This window comes from Bombus bifarius, unplaced genomic scaffold (genome assembly GCF_011952205.1).
Source record: "Bombus bifarius isolate JDL3187 unplaced genomic scaffold, Bbif_JDL3187 scf7180000007970, whole genome shotgun sequence".
Classification (NCBI taxonomy): domain Eukaryota; kingdom Metazoa; phylum Arthropoda; class Insecta; order Hymenoptera; family Apidae; genus Bombus; species Bombus bifarius.
In genome coordinates, this window is record NW_022884356.1 from 1,275,866 (window position 1) to 1,294,732 (window position 18,867).

General features: G+C 38.4%; 1 protein-coding gene across 4 annotated transcripts in view; it reads right to left on the reverse strand.

Moving 5' to 3' along the window:
• LOC117211529 overlaps positions 1 to 18,867 on the reverse strand; it is a 50,161-nt gene that overhangs the window by 30,078 nt on the left and 1,216 nt on the right. Inside the window, exon 1 of one of the 4 annotated variants that reach the window (XM_033455541.1) lies at positions 16,093 to 16,508. The exons of 2 other annotated variants lie outside the window; for them this stretch is intronic. Coding sequence is in view for 1 of the 2 variants with exons in the window: in XM_033455507.1 (XP_033311398.1) it covers positions 1,423 to 1,641 (219 nt within the window). In the remaining variant the exon portion in view is untranslated. Of the gene's footprint in view, positions 1 to 1,422; positions 1,657 to 16,092; positions 16,509 to 18,867 lie in introns of those variants that run through there. One more of the 4 variants, XM_033455507.1, reaches the window with a different exon arrangement.

Here is an 18,867-nt window from a genome sequence, read left to right on the forward strand (position 1 = left end):
TCACAATTTATCCAATTTGGACATTTGGTAGAATTTTTTAGCTATTTGATTATCACGTGGGTGGCTACCCCCAGCGGGGTACCATTTGTCTCGACAAGTGACTAACAAAATTAACAGGCAACGGCGTAAAACGAAACATCGTGCAAGCCCGAGCTTCGCTCGCAAACCTGTCGTTGTCGTATAAAGCGTATAAAAGTTTTTCAAAGACAAACAGCGAATTCTTTGAACCAAGACAAATTGAGAAATATTACTTTTGCATGATTTATCATCGAATTTTCTCTGCGACTGAGAGATGATATTTCCTTTTTCACGAATTTGGGCTACGTCGATGCATAAGCTTCCTTTTTCTCCTGAAAAGCTCGTTTCTCAGCACTCGCAGTCTTTTCTACGCTCTTCGACCGTATCCCCGAAGATGGGACAGTCAACAGGTATTTAAACCTAACCGAAATATTCCATGCAATGATACCAATACTATAGAGATCAGAATTATAGCGATCTTTATTTAGCTCGTTTCGATTTACATTTCGATTCGGTACACATTTATCGAATTATGTAGATGCCACGACCTTTCGCCATCTTTCGCGCAACTTGAATATTCGACTCCTTGCAGAACCTGTCGGGTTTCTCGGCGAGAAACTTTTCCATAGGATTTTTTAATCAGCCAAAGACATAAAAATCCGAACGAACTTGTCTAGCAGCATTTAACAAGCGCGTAATATTTCGTTAAAAATGAACGAGCATATTTAAAGACACTTTGAGTGGCATTTTTTAGCCTGATACGTTCGAAGACAATTTGCCCGGTTCAGAGGTAACAAAATTTCCAATTTTATTAAATTCCTTCGAAATCCGAACGAACTTTCCAACCAATCGATATTATATCTAATACATCGATAAAAATACTACTCGAGCGTGCAACGTAAAAACACCTTCATCGCGTTTCGTTTACAGCATTCATTACTTTTTTTACCGTTTCATTTATCGATAGTCAATACTTTTATGGGATACCGCAGCAAGTACGTAAGAGCGAATTCGTCAATGTTATCTCTTCGCCAACAGTTGCAAGATGAGAGCAAAGTGTCGATATGTCGAGTGGCAACTAAGTGATTGCAGATTTTCTCATTAGGTGGTAATGACAAAACCCGCAATCACTTAGTTGCCGAACACAACATAATAACATCGAATATCTACGAAAGAATAGAGAAACGAGGATGTTGAACGATTGAAAGTTTCCACGGAGGAAGATTGTTCGGACAGGTGCACGCATATAACCCGATAAACTGTAGCTGCAAATTAGAGCGGCGAACGCATAGTCGAATTAATCCAATTTGCCAGAGTCTGTAACGAGATTTGCACGTGCTGGAGGGACGGGCGATAATATAAACTCGATCGTCGGAAACCGGTCTGAAGGGGATTAAAACTTACGGCCTGCTTCGTCGTGGTCTTCGCAGAGGAATCTCCGGCTGACAAATAATTCCACTTCTTACGAATAAATTCCTTCTTTTCGAAGTTTGTCCGCGGCTCGACGAGCAGCAACCGTTCAAATAATTGCGTCTGGCGTTGAAACGTCGAAGGAGAATGAGACGTTCGGTCGGACGGAAATTGCCGCTCGTTTCTCCCCCGCGGCATTGATAATCCTAGCATAATCTACTGCTTATACGTACGACGTGATTTCGACATCACGCGAACCACAAATACCACGCGACACTCGCTAGGTTCTTCGAACTATTGGGTTGGCACCTAAGTGATCGCGGGTTTTGTCATTAGGTGGTAATGACAAATCCCGCGATCGCTTAGTTGCCAACCCAATAGATTTTTATAATTCCATGTTTACGTGAAGTTTCCTATTCACGATATACACGGTGGTTGGTAACTGGTGGTACAAGCGTAATGGGGGTGATTCTACGCGAAAAAAGAAGTCGAAAATATAGAATAAAAATTTTTCGTTCGAGGCTTTGTTTTCGAGAAAATCGACTTTGAATTGTCGCTCGGTACGCGTGCGGTACGTTATAACGGATCTCACTATTTTTACTCGCGACTATATACAGGGTGGTTGTTAACCGGTGGTACAAGCGGAAAGGGGACGATTCTACGCGAAAAAAGAAGTCAAAAATATAGAATACAAATTTTTTTTTTAATTTTTCCATCGAGACAACGATCTACAGTGAGATCCGTTATAACGAGACGCGATAAAGTGCAGGCGTACCGAGCGACAATTCAAAGTCGATTTTCTCGAAAACAAAGCCTCGAACGAAAAATTTGTATTCTATATTTTCGACTTCTTTTTTCGCGTAGAATCACCCCCTTTCCGCTTGTACCATTACCAATGACCCTGTATACGAGCAGAGAAACGAAACTTGTGTAAGCTGAAATTATTTCAGTCGTTGAACGCTGTAAGGAACATACCACGCTCATTGTTTTTTCGACCAATCGCGGGGAGACGCACTCGCGAGGAGAGACGTCAACGAGAGTCTGCAGGACCTTAGCAAGCAAATTAATGGGATTTATGACGGGTACTTAGGCTATTGAGGGTACGTCGTAAGGATGAGCGGGCATCTGGTGTCCGGCTGGCCCGCGGTATATGGCCTGGTCTAGGTAGACGGTCGCCCGACGTAAAACTCATGTTTCTTGTTTATTAAACGTTCAGACTTGCAAAAATGTACGAACATCGACAAAGATCTTATGCACTAACAGGCAAAAATAGAGGAAATGTTTTCTAATTAAAAGTCTATGTTTCTTAATTTATAGTACGCATACTTCGTTTCGATACTTTCATTTTGCATACTTTTGCACGAAAGTTTTACACGTTCGATGCACATGTTGCATAGCGAGCGTAAGTTTGTACGTATCCAGCGAACTTTTATTTTGTCTTAACTATTATATCGTTATATTTATATTATATTATATTATTTTGTCTCACTTTGTACCTGTAAATAATTTCTTTAAAACGGTCGAGCAGGAGAACTCGCGCAGGACAATTCCATGAAATAGAAACTTATATTGGCTTGGAAACTAAGTGACCGCGGGTTCTGTCGTTACTACCTAATGACAAAATCCGCAATCACTTAGTTGCCAATAGAAAAGTTCGAGAAGTTTCAAGGTAAGCGAAGAAGACTCGTACGGCCACTGATTAACAACGAGCATCGAGAGAATGTTATTTTAGAAGATCAAAATGATATTCCCGAAAGAACCTAAACCCACTCTTTGTGCACGTAATACCAGACTTTCTCTGATCATTTGTTCCCAACTTAACTTACACGTTACACAAGAATTACCTAAATAAATGGTCCGCGATTGCGCCACTTTCTCCACTTTGAAAAGAACTTTGCTGCTGATTCGATCGACTATCTAACGTTATTTGTCACCGTAACTTCTACCTAATCTGATCGATGTCACTGGCGAGAAACTTTAGGCTAGTTGGCTGTACGTACAGTCAGACGTACGATTCTTCGTCCATCCTTTAAAGCAGAATAACTTTGTTGGAATTGGACCAAACGATTTTTTGGGGCCAGTTAGAAGGATCAGTTTACCGGACGACGCGTCTGGAAAGAGTTTGGAGAAAATTACGAATCGATGGAAATCGCGATGGACCAAGACCACTTTTTGCGACTTCTTTGTTCGAGCTTGTAACTTCAAAAATACGTTTTGAAGATTTATGCTCATCTGCAAGATTATGCACATTTATGCTCATGCTGAAAATATTTCATTGGGATCGGTCAACGCTGTTGCTGATCGTCTACCTAGCCGTTGATTTCAACAAACGATTAAAAATGATGGAAATCGAGGTTCAGCCACGTTTTCCGCTTATTTCCACTGGTAGAACAACCTCTGGTCGATTACTTACTGCAGTCCGGACTTTAGCCACGTTCAAGCATAGTTGATAAATCGGCCAACTAGATTTTCTAATTAATTTTCTGACTAAGCGGACGAGTGAAGAAATTGCTTTAGATTGCTATGTTTGCACGAGCAATCGTCTTACGCCTGCTTGAACGTGTTATCAGGTCGCACTCGGTATATCGCGACACGAATCTTCGAAATTTTCCGTGTCATCCTCTGTACAGTTAGCTATGGAACGCTGGTTTAATGTAGGTACGGATAAAAATCCAAAGGAGTGGCCAGCTGAAAGTCCCGCAACGTTAACGGGAGCTTCATCCTTGCGATAACCAAGCAATTAAAAACAAATTTAACTTCGTTCCGTGCGACACAAAGCGAATAGGAGGACAGTCTGATAATAATTGGTTGTCACAATAACGAATCGTCTAGCCGTTACTAACGAGACGCCACGTTTGTTAATTGTTTCCTCCGTGCATCCGTTCTCCGTACTTTTGCTCGTTTTGTCAAACGTTCTGTGCTGTCCCCCCTCCCCACACCAATGTATTTTTATCTGCCACTTGATCACAAGACTCGCAAACACTCTACGATGAAATACTAATTGATCGTGCTGATGATGTTCTCTTTTGTGAGTAGCAATATTTTATACGAGTCACTTAAATGTTAAGGAACCCGACTGCAAATTTTTATCCGCTAACAAATAACGAGAGGAAATTAATTTGTGGCAGTTTGGCCACAAATTGGCCAGGCCAATTAAGATCAAACCAATGTTGTTTGTAAGTGACGAATCAATTAATAAGCTCAGATCAAATAAGGTCAAGTCGATCAATTTACGACTACAAAATCAATTCATCAGCTGAAACAAATCAATTTGCAAGTGGCGAATCGATTAATAAGCTCAAATCGATAAATTTATAGGCGTCGAATCAATTAATTCAAATCTATCAATTCAAAAGTACCAAATGGATTAACGAGCTTAAATGAATTAATAAGCTCAAATCAATCAATTTACGACTGCCGAATCAATTAATAAGCTCAAATAGATCAATTTGTAGGTGTTGTATCAATTATTAAGCTCAAATCAATCAATTCACGACCCACAAAACAATTAATAACCTTAAATAGACCAATTTGTAGGTGTCGTATCAATTAATAAGCTCAAATCAATCAATTCACGACCCACAAAACAATTAAAAAGTTTAAATAGATCAATTTGTAGGTGGCCAATCAATTAACAAGCTTGAATCAATCGATTTATAAGTGTCGAATCAATTATTATACTCAAGTCTATCAATTCAAAAGTACCAAATGACTTAACGAGCTCAACCGAATTAATAAGCTCAAATCAATCAATTCACGACCCACAAAACAATTAATAAGCTTAAATAGATCAATTTATAGGTGTTGAATCAATTAAGAAGCTCGAATCAATCAATTTATAGGCGCCGAATCAATTATTATACTCAAATCTATCAATTCAAAAGTACCAAATGACTTAACGAGCTCAACCGAATTAATAAGCTCAAATCAATCAATTCACGACCCACAAAACAATTAATAAGCTTAAATAGATCAATTTATAGGTGTCGAATCAATTAACAAGCTCGAATCAATCAATTTATAGGCGCCGAATCAATTATTATACTCAAATCTATCAATTCAAAAGTACCAAATGGATTAACGAGCTCAAACGAATTAATAAGCTCAAATCAATCAATTCGCGACTCACAAATCAATTAATAAGCTTAAATAGATCAATTTATAGGGGCCGAATCAATTATTATACTCAAATCTATCAATTCAAAAGTACCAAATGGATTAACGAGCTCAAACGAATTAATAAGCTGCAATCAATCAATTTACGATTGCCAAATCAATTACTCAACTCAAATCAATCAATCTAGAACTTCCAAATCAATTACTAAGCTCAAATCCATCAATTTGCAAGTTCCAAATCAATTACTGCACTCAAATCGATCAATTTAGAAGTGACAAATCAATTACCATGCTGAAATCGATCAATTTCCACGTGCAAAGTCAACGTTACAGACAAACCTTTTTTTTTCCTTAGATAGGCTTCGTTTTTTCGCACATCTGTCCAAACATACGTACTCCTAATCGTACTCGTAACGTACTCCTAAAATGACGCGATTATACAACAAGTGTATAAATAAATTTGAAGCTTCCATATTGGGAATTTTTGATATATACAGGATGGGTCACGTAATAGTTTCCGGTTGCAACTCCGTTGCCAGTGCAGTCACGAAAAAATATCAAAGAGAAAAGTCGAATGGTTCAAAGAGTACTATGTCCGCACGACCACGCTTCTGTAGGCGTACAATGATGCACGTGCAATCAACTAGTGCATTATTTTTTTAAATGAATATGCATATTTTTTTTACATAGGTAGATTCTCCTCTAGTCGATCCACGACGTAAAAAAGTATCGGGAATGCAATGGTAAAAAAAATTATTAATCGTCGAAATATTAAAAAAAAAGATAAATACAGCTTATTAAAGGAAGATGCTTAAATTAAAAAAAAAACGCTCGTGGGATTTTCGTAACTGTCGTCTTTGATCTGTCCGCTCATGACAAAAACGTCTATGTATTTATTCGTTATTTAAAAAACAAGATTTGTTTAGATTCTTTAAATTCTATTGGAAAATTAAAACAGTGAATAATACTGATTAACCGCTGTTTGAGATGTTTACGATATAACGGAGAAGCTTTTGAGCATCTTCTTCAATAAGGACATATCTTTTGAAATATCTCGACGATTAATAATTTTTTTGCCACCGTATATCTTTTATACCCCGATATCTTTTTGCGTATAATGATGGCAGGAATCTATCTACGTGTAAAAAAAAATATGCATTTGCATTTAAGAGAAATGATACAATCGTCCATCTCATATGCACCACATTATACTTCTTAAAAAATCACGCTCCTACGGACGTCCTACGTACTCTTCGAAGCGTTCGTCTTTCTCCTTTGACACTCTTTTGTAACTGCTCTGGTAACGCAGTTATAACCTCAAACTATCGGTCCATACATCGACCTAACACCGTCGGAAGAATGTCGTTAAAAAATACAAAATTATTGCGAGAAATATATAGAAACAGCAGTCGATCATCCGGACTAGGTTTAACCTAACCCAATAATAGGATTAACCTAACCTGACTTAGCACGACGATTTACGTAACTGTGCACACACAGATACAAATCCATTTGCAAATAAAAACAATGTCTCTGAACGATGCCTAATCGAATCAATACGCGTTTCCTCTTCTCGTTACAAAGTTTGACGATCCTTTAGATTTAACCTAACCCAACAATACGGTTAACCTAACCTGACTTAGCACGTCGATTGATGTAACTGTGCATACACAGATACAAATCCATTTGCAAATAAAAACAATGTCTCTGAACGATGTCCAATCGAATCAATACGCGTCTCCTCTTCTCGTTACAAAGTTTGACGATCCTTTGGATTTAACCTAACCCAACAATACGGTTAACCTAACCTGACTTAGCACGGCGATTGATGTAAATGTGCATACACAGATATAAATCCATTTGCAAATAAAAACAATGTCTCTGAACGATGTCCAATCGAATCAATACGCGTCTCCTCTTCTCGTTACAAAGTTTGACGATCCTTTGGATTTAACCTAACCCAACAATACGGTTAACCTAACCTGACTTAGCACGACGATTGATGTAACTGTGCATATACAGATATAAATCCATTTGCAAATAAAAACAATGTCTCTGAACGATGTCCAATCGAATCAATACGCGTTTCCTCTTCTCGTTATAAAGTTTGACGATCCTTTGGATTTAACCTAACCCAACAATACGGTTAACCTAACCTGACTTAGCACGGCGATTGATGTAAATGTGCATACACAGATATAAATCCATTTGCAAATAAAAACAATGTCTCTGAACGATGTCTAATCGAATCAATACGCGTCTCCTCTTCTCGTTACAAAGTTTGACGATCCTTTGGATTTAACCTAACCCAACAATACGGTTAACCTAACCTGACTTAGCACGACGATTGATGTAAATGTGCATACACAGATATAAATCCATTTGCAAATAAAAACAATGTCTCTGAACGATGTCTAATCGAATCAATACGCGTTTCCTCTTCTCGTTATAAAGTTTGACGACCTTTGGATTTAACCTAACCCAACAATACGGTTAACCTAACCTGACTTAGCACGACGATTGATGTAACTGTGCATATACAGATACAAATCCATTTGCAAATAAAAACAATGTCTCTGAACGATGTCCAATCGAATCAATACGCGTCTCCTCTTCTCGTTACAAAGTTTGGCGATCGATCCTTTACAGGAAACAAATGACAAGAATACCGATACAAAGATAGAAAGTAGTAAGGTCTTCTTGGAAATGTAAAGGTGACTTTTAGACATCGATCTGAACAACACCGGTGCTAACAATATTAAAAGAAACTATTATTGGTGTATCATTGACTATCGGCTGCGACTATAAATAGAATATGTTCATCCGTTAATGTCATGTGGCTTTCTATTACAAGCGATCGATGGATCTATGAAAGAGGAAGAGTTCGCGAAAATCGCTCCAACATCTGGCAAGACCCAACACCGGAGAGAAACGCATAAAAGCCTAAAGCAAAAGTATATAATTTGCCGCGTCTCGACACACACGGTTCTTGCTATAGTCGTGTCTCTATAATAACTCGTAATGTATATGTTTCTGAAAGCGAAAGCTTCTAATGCAAAACGGCCGGTCACGCTTGCGTTCGTGCAAAACCGGTGAGAAAGCAAGGACTCGCTTTCCTCGCTGTTTATTAAAGCGCCACACTATGCTCGATAAATCCTGATTTTTGCAGCTTGGTCAAATAATTAATCCTATCCACGCCTATCCAAGCCGATCTAAGTGAAACAGCAGATTCGAAAGAGAAAACCTATAGAAAACGATCGTTCTCCAACGCTACAATTATTATCGTCTTTCGACCAGTTAATTGCGTTTCGCGAGTATACGCGTCGGACAAAAACTTTATCTCGCCGTGTTTCATTCGTCGCCATTTGTATCTGTTTACCCACTCAACCTAACCTAACAATAGGGTTAACCTAATCTGACTTAGCACGACGATTTACGTAACTGTGCATACACAGATGCATGGTCCTAAGCCCATGAGAAATGTCTAAAACTAAATTCCGCGGCTAACTGGATAATATTGGGTTGGCAACTAAGCGATTGCGGATTTTATCGATACCATCTATTGACAAAATCCGCGATCACTTAGTTGCCAACCCAATAGGTGTAATGTTATGGATGTGTGATGATAATATATACAGGGTGCGACAGAAAATTAGAACAAAATATGGAGTAAACTTTTGTCGGTGAAGGTTCAGTTTTCGAGAAAATCGACCTTGAAAATTTATCAAGTATATTGAAACGTGGCTGTATATGTATATACAGGGTGGTTGGTAACTGGTGATACAAGCGGAAAGGGGGTGATTCTACGCGAAAAAAGAAGTCGAAAATATAAAATAAAATTTTTTTTTTAATTTTTCCATCGAGACAACGATCTACAGTGAGATCCGTTATAACGAGACGCGATAAAGTGCAGGCGTACCGAGCCAAAATTCAAAGTCGATTTTCTCGAAAACGAAGCCTCGAACGAAAAATTTTTATTCTATATTTTCGACTTCTTTTTTCGCGTAGAATCACCCCCTTTCCGCTTGTACCACCAGTTACCAATCACCCTGTATATAGAATAGCAGACGAAAGAACAACGAAAGGACAAGCGATGGAACAGAGGTACAATTTTACAAAATAGAACTGTAACTGACAAAAGCAGCGATGTAATCGAGAAAAGCTGCACGACTGTTACCGATATAGTACGAAATATTTCGCGCAGGGATCGATTCAAGGAACATCGCGAAGTAGCTTTCTCGAAAAAATTAACTTTCGACATTTTCGTCCACTAGGAAAAGAATAACATTCGATGAATTCAACCGTATGAAATGAAGTTCACGCGTTACATATTGTTAGACGTCCTAGAAAGAATAATTAATGAAATGTCGATCATTTTCATTTGTCTTTCGTTGCAGTGTGCAGAGCGAGCTAGGTGAAGTTGTCAACCCCCAAGGGTAAATTTGTACAAAAGCCAAACAGTACTTTACTACTACTACTACTACTATTACTCTACGATACTGATTTGTCCAATCGAAATCTTTGTTTGTCCACTCCTCAAAAAAAAAAAAAAAAAAAAAAAAGGATCACCAAATGAAAGTTGAAAAAAGTTTCACATCGGTGCCCTATGAACTTCTCCGTTGACTTTTAAATGCCATACGACCGCCCACGATTTAACCACATTTGTCTACGAAAAATTTTCGTTCTGCTACGCTGCAAATAAAAATTGTCAGCTCTTTCATTAATTTTCATCTGACGATAACTCTTTTTCGAGGAGAAGACGAACGAAAATTCGTAAAAACCTGGACAAATCTTAACCCACTTAAAAATCAAAGAGAAGCTTCATGGGCCAACACCGAGGTGAAATATTTTTCATTTTCGTTTGGTGATCACTTTTTCTCTTTTTAAAGACAGACGAAGGAAGACGTTAATTCGCCAAATGTGGTCAAATTTTTGTTTGGTTTGGTTTTAACAACCAATACACCTTTCTGTCTTTAAAATCTTTAATTCTCGTCTTATGGAGACATTTCGAACGTTATAATCGTCGTGGTTTGATCATTTCGCAGTTGCACTTTCCATTAAATGGAAAATCACCAGCGATGCCCATTACTCCTTCTTTCCCACCCTTTACCCTTCAGTTTCAAACTTCCTTTTGTCTGTAGTCGGCTATTTGACGCCGAAAGCGTTGCGACCGCATCGAGCGTACAAGGTTCTGCATCGAAAGTAGCTTGTGTCAGCAATAACGTTCGAGGCAATCACGATCTATTTTTGCCATGTTCGAAATGATCGGCTACACGTGAAAATCACGCACGCGTCAGGGCCACCTGCGACTTTATCGTCGATTAAAGCGAATTCGTAAACCCTCGTTTCCTTTCTTTATTGGAAACTGGATCAAGCACAACTTATCTCGCTGATCGATTTCACAAGTTAAAGCGCCAACGACCCATAAGAAGACGACTATACCGTGAACGTTTATGCATGGCAAGTTTATTTATTTGTAGGAAATTCTGAAAGTGCAAAATCGTAGTCGATGCGTGTATAATGTGAACAGATATGTATGTCAGTTATTTATTGATTATTATTATTATTCTGATATTATGATTATTTATTATACAGGGTGGTTGGTAACTGGTGGTACAAGCGGAAAGGGGGTGATTTTACGCGAAAAAAGAAGTCGAAAATATAGAATAAATATTTTTTTTTTAATTTTTCCATCGAGACAACGATCTACAGTGAGATCCGTTATAACGAGACGCGATAAAGTGCGCGCGTACCGAGCCAAAATTCAAAGTCGATTTTCTCGAAAACGAAGCCTCGAACGAAAAATTTGTATTCTATATTTCCGACTTCTTTTTTCGCGTAGAATCACCCCCTTCTCGCTTTTACCACCAGTTACCAACCACCCTGTATAATATTATTATGTTAGTTATTTACCAATGATCTAAAAACTGAACTTGGTTCTTCTTCGTAAATTAAAAGAAATAAATCACGACTAGAACATAGCTAAAGACACGAAACATGAACTTGCAAATAAATACGATGAGAGGAAAATGTCTGGTTTCTCAAACTCTTTGATCGTCTCTGTTCTGTCTCTAGATACTTGCATATGGAAAAATAAGTACCTATAATACGCAGAAAGTGTGTAAAGTATTCAAGGTATTAGGTTGTCCCGAAAGTTTCTCTGGTTTTATAAGAAACAACAGATACAGCACATCTTTTGTTTCGTATTATTCTATCGAACTACGTATGATCGTAATAATATCGGCTTGGCAACTAAGTGATTGCGGATTTTGTCGTTAGGTGGTATCGACAAAATCCGCAATCACTTAGTTGCCATGCCAATAGAAACAGAAGAAAACGCATCGTACGTAATTCAGTAAAAATAATATAAAACGAAAAGTATCATGTATCTATCGTTTCTTTATAAAACCAAAGAAACCTTCGCGACAACCTAATACTTTGAATACTTTACACACTTTCTGCGTATTATAGGTACATAATAGAAATACTAGGTATAATACATTAATAGGAAAGGTACATTAATAGAAATATTAAATAGAATTCTCTTAATATTTGAAAGTTGAAACCAATTGCTGTTCCAGTACCTCGTTACTTGTTCCCACAAAAATAATTCTCCCTTAGTCGTATTTATTTACGAAAATACGAGTAACCATCTTCCATCCAATTGCTAATTGCAAAAATTCGCGAAGAAAACGTTAGCGAAACGATAACCAACGCGTAACTTTGGAAACCGTCTGACGACGAGTAGAGACCACGCTCGAGTTAAAATATCGAACGTTACCGGCTCTACAAAGCTGAATTACGTAACGAAACAAGGAAACTGAGAACTTTGGAGCCGACCATACTTCGTCCGACTCGGCGAACGAAACGATTCGCGAACCAACGATCATTGCGAAACAAAGTGGATATCTGTGGCGAGATTTCGCGATTCTGCGAGCTCGGCTCATCGGATCGATACAAACGATCATCGAGGTCGGCTGCTGGAGGATGCATTAATTACCAGTTTCCTGTTTTCGTTCGCTGAACCATCCGATCTTTAACGTGGCGCGATGGCCTTGTCGCCGCGGCGCGGCTGGAAAACGCGTCGCTTTTCAACTGGTATCGATGTAACGCGATCCGTAAATGCGATTTTCACTGGGATTACGCTTTCATGGCGCGCAATAACGCGAGTATCTTTCAATCAGCAGGCGGCAATTTCTACGCGGAATACGGCGACAGAGGAGAGACTGTTGATTAGGTAGTTCCGGCGGAGATCGAATCAAACGTTCGAATTGAAGAGTGTGGCGCGAATTGGAAAAAAGAAGCAGAATTGCAGGTAATCCGGTTGATATAGATCAGAGAGGGAAGCGAAAGAGCTTCGAAAAGAGCGAAATTGGCCGTGTGATACGCGAAACAGACGGTTAGCTATGTCCGCTGGAATTCTGTTTATCCGAACTTTGTTCGTCGCATCAACTTACATCATTCGATTAATATTTTACTATGCAAGTTTTACAAATTGCTAGTACGTGTTTAATATCTACTGGAATATCTAGCGAAATCGATTGTTTTTTAATTAATTTCTTGTCCTCGTGATTAGCCTTCTCTGTGGCCAGCTGTTTAGTACGTATATTTGTATGTAGGGATTTTCGAGAAAAATTGACGATGAATTTTATTATAGAAATATGGTTTTATAATAATAAATGAAGATAATAAAAGAAATATATTCTTTGCGGAATTATTCGAATAATAGTACGAAGAATTTTTCGTTATCGCGTAATCGTTTACGAGCATACAGGGTGGTTGGTAACTGGTGGAAAGGGGGTGATTCTACACGTAAAAAGAAGTCGAAAATGTAGAATAAACATTTTTCGTTCGAGGCTTTGTTTCCGAGAAAATCGACTTTGAATTTTGGCTCGGTACGCCTGCACTTTATCGCGTCTCGTTATAACGGATCTCACTGTAGATCGTTGTATCGATGGAAAAATTAGAAAAAAAATTTTATTCTATATTTTCGACTTCTTTTTTCGCGTAGAATCACCTCCTTTCCGCTTGTATCGCCAGTTACCAGCCACCCTGTATACAGATACGATTCTTAGTATTAATTTATCAGACGAATAATCTAGCAAGTAACGATAAACTTTCCAATCCGCCGTTTCGAGGAAAGTTAATTATAAAAGTCAACATTACAATAAATGGATAACATAATTCTACCGCGGCTATTCGATTAAATTTTTATTCCGATGAATTTTTAACACGAATAATTGCTTGCTCGAATAAATACTCGTTCGACTGAATATTTATATTTGTTCATCGGTGGTGAATAAAATTTCATTCTCTATCTTTATTCGTTATAAAATTCTGCCCAACACTGTTTCAGAATACGCGTTCGTGTAACCGAATATACGGCCGAGCGTAGTTCGAATAATTCGATCATTTACGAGTTCGTATATCAACCGACGGTAAACAAAAACTGGTTTGTAGAAACGAAGTTCTACCGTATCTTCTACCACCATATTATAGTTCTCTCTATATCGAGCAACTTCTGTTCATAAAGTTTTTTTACATCTTCAAAAACAACGAAGATAGTCAAGCGTTAATTCTTGCCACCCTGTATACAGGGTGTCCACGCCATCGCCAGCTAACGTTCTTCTCGCAAACGATAAATACGAGGAAAAAATGAGAAAGGAACGAAACAAATGGTTGAAAGTGAACTGCACGCTCGCTCTCGTCGTTCTACGAAAAAAAAAGGATTAGGCTAACGCGGTCGAAAATTGATTATTCGAAAGGTAGTTCAACTTCGATTTTATAAAATTTGTCGGACAAGATCGGTAAGACGAAGACATAGATACAAACGACATGTAGAAAATTAAAGTTAGAATATCTTCTGAATTAATCCGAGTTGTTAATTAAGTTTACACTAAGTTTTCGACAATGTTATTCTTTTCTCGTAGAACGACGAGAGGGTTCGATGATACGCAAGAAGAACGGGAAGATCGCATCGTTTAAAAAGAACGTTGATTTTTGCGCTTGTGAAGAAGATATTATCGTTATTCGTCGAATTTCCTCTTTCATTTCCTCCTCGTACTCATCGTTCGGCGAAAAAACGCCAACTACTAGTCACGTGAACACCCTGTATACGAAAGTGAAATTCTATCCATTGGAACGAAAAAGCCACGAAACAGAGGTGGAAGAAGCGAAGAATTTGTTCAATTAGCGCGTAACTTACGATAGCTTCGGGATCGAGAAAAAGAGAATATAAACAAACGGCAGAGACACGTGACAGCGTAACGCGATTTTGCGATAATTGGCGAGGTACATAAATTACCGTGATTAAGTAAGTACCGCGTCTTTCTCATAGCCAGCCGATGTTTCGTGTCGATAAGAAAGGAAAGCAAAGGAATAAGTATACGATAGAGAGATCTCGCGATGCGCTGCTGCCGTGCGCTATTGTTTATTGTCCACGCTGGAGAGATAGCCGAAAGAAGAGTCTTGTTTCCTTTCACTTGCACTCGCGTCATGGATAAAGAAACACCAATCGTGACTAGCGAATACGATAGACTCTGCATTGACCGTGTGTCGCGGAAACGGGATAAAAACCTGCTTATTCAAATAAGGTCTGAATGGATAACGTCGATCTTCGTGCGAAATAAAACGCGAATACAGGGTGTCTCGGTAATCTTAGTGACGCTACGTGTGAAAATAAATTGAAGATAGATGGAATGGAATTCCTTTCTCGCGCGGCGCTTGCTTTTCGATAATATCGAATTTCAAACTTTATCGTTCGTTTATCGTTGAACGTTTGGAAATTTCGCTAGCACAGTTGCAACGAGACAGCATCGTGATTTCGTATATTGGTGAAATTTGAGAACAATCGGAGAATATATATAGAAATTGCAAGATATTTTTATTGCAAACGTGTATTTCATAAAGAATTAGTATACAGCGTGAATAGCAATGTTAAGCGTACAATGAGCGTTAAGTTAGGTTAGGTTAAATGTAATCCCACTGAATATCGAGGCTTATTATTCTTCTTCCTGTAACTGCGTTTGTTTACCGGACAAAATGCGTGACAAAATTTCTTATGCGATATTCGTAGTGATTATAAACTTAAACGGGTATCGATATTCTTCGAGCTGACGACTCTCATAGAAACACACTCGTAGCTCACAAAAAAGACTATTTTAGTTGTTCTTAAGTTAATCGAGCCTTACCTGCTGATATCCGTACGTGTCAACAATGGTTGATTTATATGGCTGATAAAGTTTACTGATGCAACAGATAACTGTCTCTTTAAACGCTTTTGCGATCTCCGTGAAATATTATATACTTTCACTAAATCAAAATTCACTAAACGAGTCTCGTTAATTTCTACATACATTTCCAGATCTCTTCGAAACTCTACCAACAAGATCATGATAGCGACGCCGACGGCGCTAATAGAAATTTCCAAATGTTTCGTACAACACGCGCGGTACGATCAAGATAAAAGGTATCATAGACCGTATATACTAATACCGTCGCAGGCATGTCCAAATATCGAACAAAGAACCAAACGATTGACAAACTTACAGAAACTCATAGAGGGCGTTGTTCTCTGATCCGGACGAACTTTCCTCTTCTGATCTAACAGGTTATGAAAACGAAATCTTAAGAAGATAACTGTGCCTCTGTAATATGTATACACGAGTGTCGAATTACCGCGAGCGGCTAAGAAAAGTGAACGTCAGAGGAAACGAACGTGCACACCAGCCGTGGAGAGGGAGAGACTAGAATGAGAAAAATAGAAAAAGGGAGAGAGGGAGAGAAGAATCGCGATCCGTTCCACTAGTTTGCACCGCGACGAGCAACAGAGCCAGAGAGAGAATAGGGGAACATCCTGTCATGGAAATTCACGTCTCCGGACGGAAGTTTGAGGGAGACCACGAACGAGATACGTCGTCGGACCGACAGTTGCACGGATTGTTCGCGCGACGCGTACGCGATAATTCGAACTGGCAGGCACAGAACCAGATCTGCGCAATTTGTTGGACGTGGCGCGCCTCGCAACCATCATCCATAGAGTATATAACCGATAAGCGAAAGACAATTAGTCGAATCGAATACACGTTCGTCAATGCGTAATCGCGCGTAACCGACGTACGGGGAACCAGGAAATTATTCGAACTGATTCCTAGCGTACGGGAACAGTATACGTAACTAGATTTTTATGCGTTTATAGAAAATCTGCAGATGCAAGGGGTGTACAGAATAATATACACATAAGATGCAGAAATATATGAAATATCCAAAGTATGGTACAGTTTGTCAGTGACGGACCTAATCCTTCGGGGGCCTGATACTAATCGATTATTTTTTACGCATTTTGCACGCATTCTAGAAAACGCAAAAATCCTCCGGAATGTTTCGTAATGGGCCTATCGAGTGCTCGATCGGCGTCCCGAATATTCGTACGACGTACTGTTTCGACAACTATCGTTCTAACCAAGCTAACATTTTCTTCGCGTACTAACAAATTTATTTTGAGTTAAAAAGGAGTTCTGATAATTGTTTACTAATCTTTTCGACAAGTACGTTTGGGCCTCCATAACCTTCCGGTGTTTGTCGCTTATATAGCGCCATTAACGTCAAGATAAATCCACTTCTGTACTTTATAATATTTAATAGATGACAATTTTTGGTTTTAGATTTTATTTTGGGCAATGTGCAGCATATCCAGCGGAAACGAAATTGGTTCTAACCAATCGTACTGACGAACATCTAGCCGACAAAGGTCGTAACTTTAGAAATCGGCGAAAGATTGTGATCATACAGAGCGGTGAGCGGTAAGCGGTGAAACAAGCGATGGCACACAGCCATTGCCCAGCGCTTCGAATATCAATTTTGCCGTTTACCGCTTACCGCTCTTCGTATAATCACCGTCTTACCGGCCGCATAATAAAAAATAACTCGAACCTAATCGAATACTCGCGATTTAAATGCATACAGAACAAACCGTACAGTAGGTTGAGTAGCAAATTTTAGAAAAGGTATCGTCAAAATCCACGCGAACGTCACACATCAACAGGTTGACGGATATTTTATTACACCTTATTTTCGTGACAAACGACCCGAAATTTTTACAAAATCTCATTCTAGCCGATAGATCAGAATTCCAGCCGATCAGAAGTTACAGTTTTTTTAATTATGTATATTGGTGAAAATATGAGTTTGCATAAATATCCGCGGTCTAGTTATATCATGAAATAAAAGACTTATTTGATTTTAGCCAGAAAATCAAATCCACCGTAAATGGTGAAAATTTCGTTGGTTATCGTTAACCACCATCGATGGGCCGAAATTGATTTCGGTTACGAATTACGAATAACCATTATGGGTAACGCAAATATTTCTCGACTACTGTATGATAACTGTAATAACCATTATTGGTGATTAACCATTTATCGGCGATGGAATTGTTTTTGGTTTTTAATATTATTATCGTATTATCGGCGATGAAAATACGTATCAATCAACAGTAAGCATTATTCATAACAGGAAATATTTCTCATTATTTAGGGATGGTTATTGGTAACCGAATAATTGTTCTCTTCGTCGATAATTATTCACGAAGAAAAAATTATTCGCAAAGAAAAGCAATTTGACTGCAATTTGAATACAATCAACGTACGATAGAAATGAGGAAGCGGAGAGAACGTGCAATTACTTTTAGTATGATTTTCTAGTTTTCTAGAAGCTACTCGAATTTGGATGGCGAGCGAACATTTAGCTTTTTTAATTAAATATTTTCAATTTTCTCCGTTTGAATTAGCGTGTTTCAATTTGAAACTTGGAACGTAGGTTGAGTAGTCGATTAAGAGTAGATTTCTAGAAACTCGATGCTCTGTGTTTATCTTCCGGGTGAACTTTCGAGGTAAAGAATGCAAAGGGAGGAATAAAGTGCACCAGCATCGTTCTGGCCTGTTTGGAATGCGTACTATTCCTGGAGATTCTTGAGCAACTCGTTGCATCAACTCGTTGACCAAAGAAAAATCCCCATGCACTGTATCTTAATGTGCATTTCGATATTTCCAATAGTAGCTCTCGCATAATAAATCCTATAGCCCTTTAACTGCTTAATATTAAACCACAAAGAGGCAATGTTCCATTAACGCAACATTAACTTCGCAATTTTTTTTCTTAATTAATTTAGAATAAAGAAATTGAAGTATTTGTAACATTATGGAAACTATATATATACAGTACTAGGTCCTTAATGAGTTAAAATACTTTTTTTACAAAAATAAACTTATCATAGTCTTCATATGTTAAATGCTTTATAACACGAAATAGCCATAAAAAATCCTT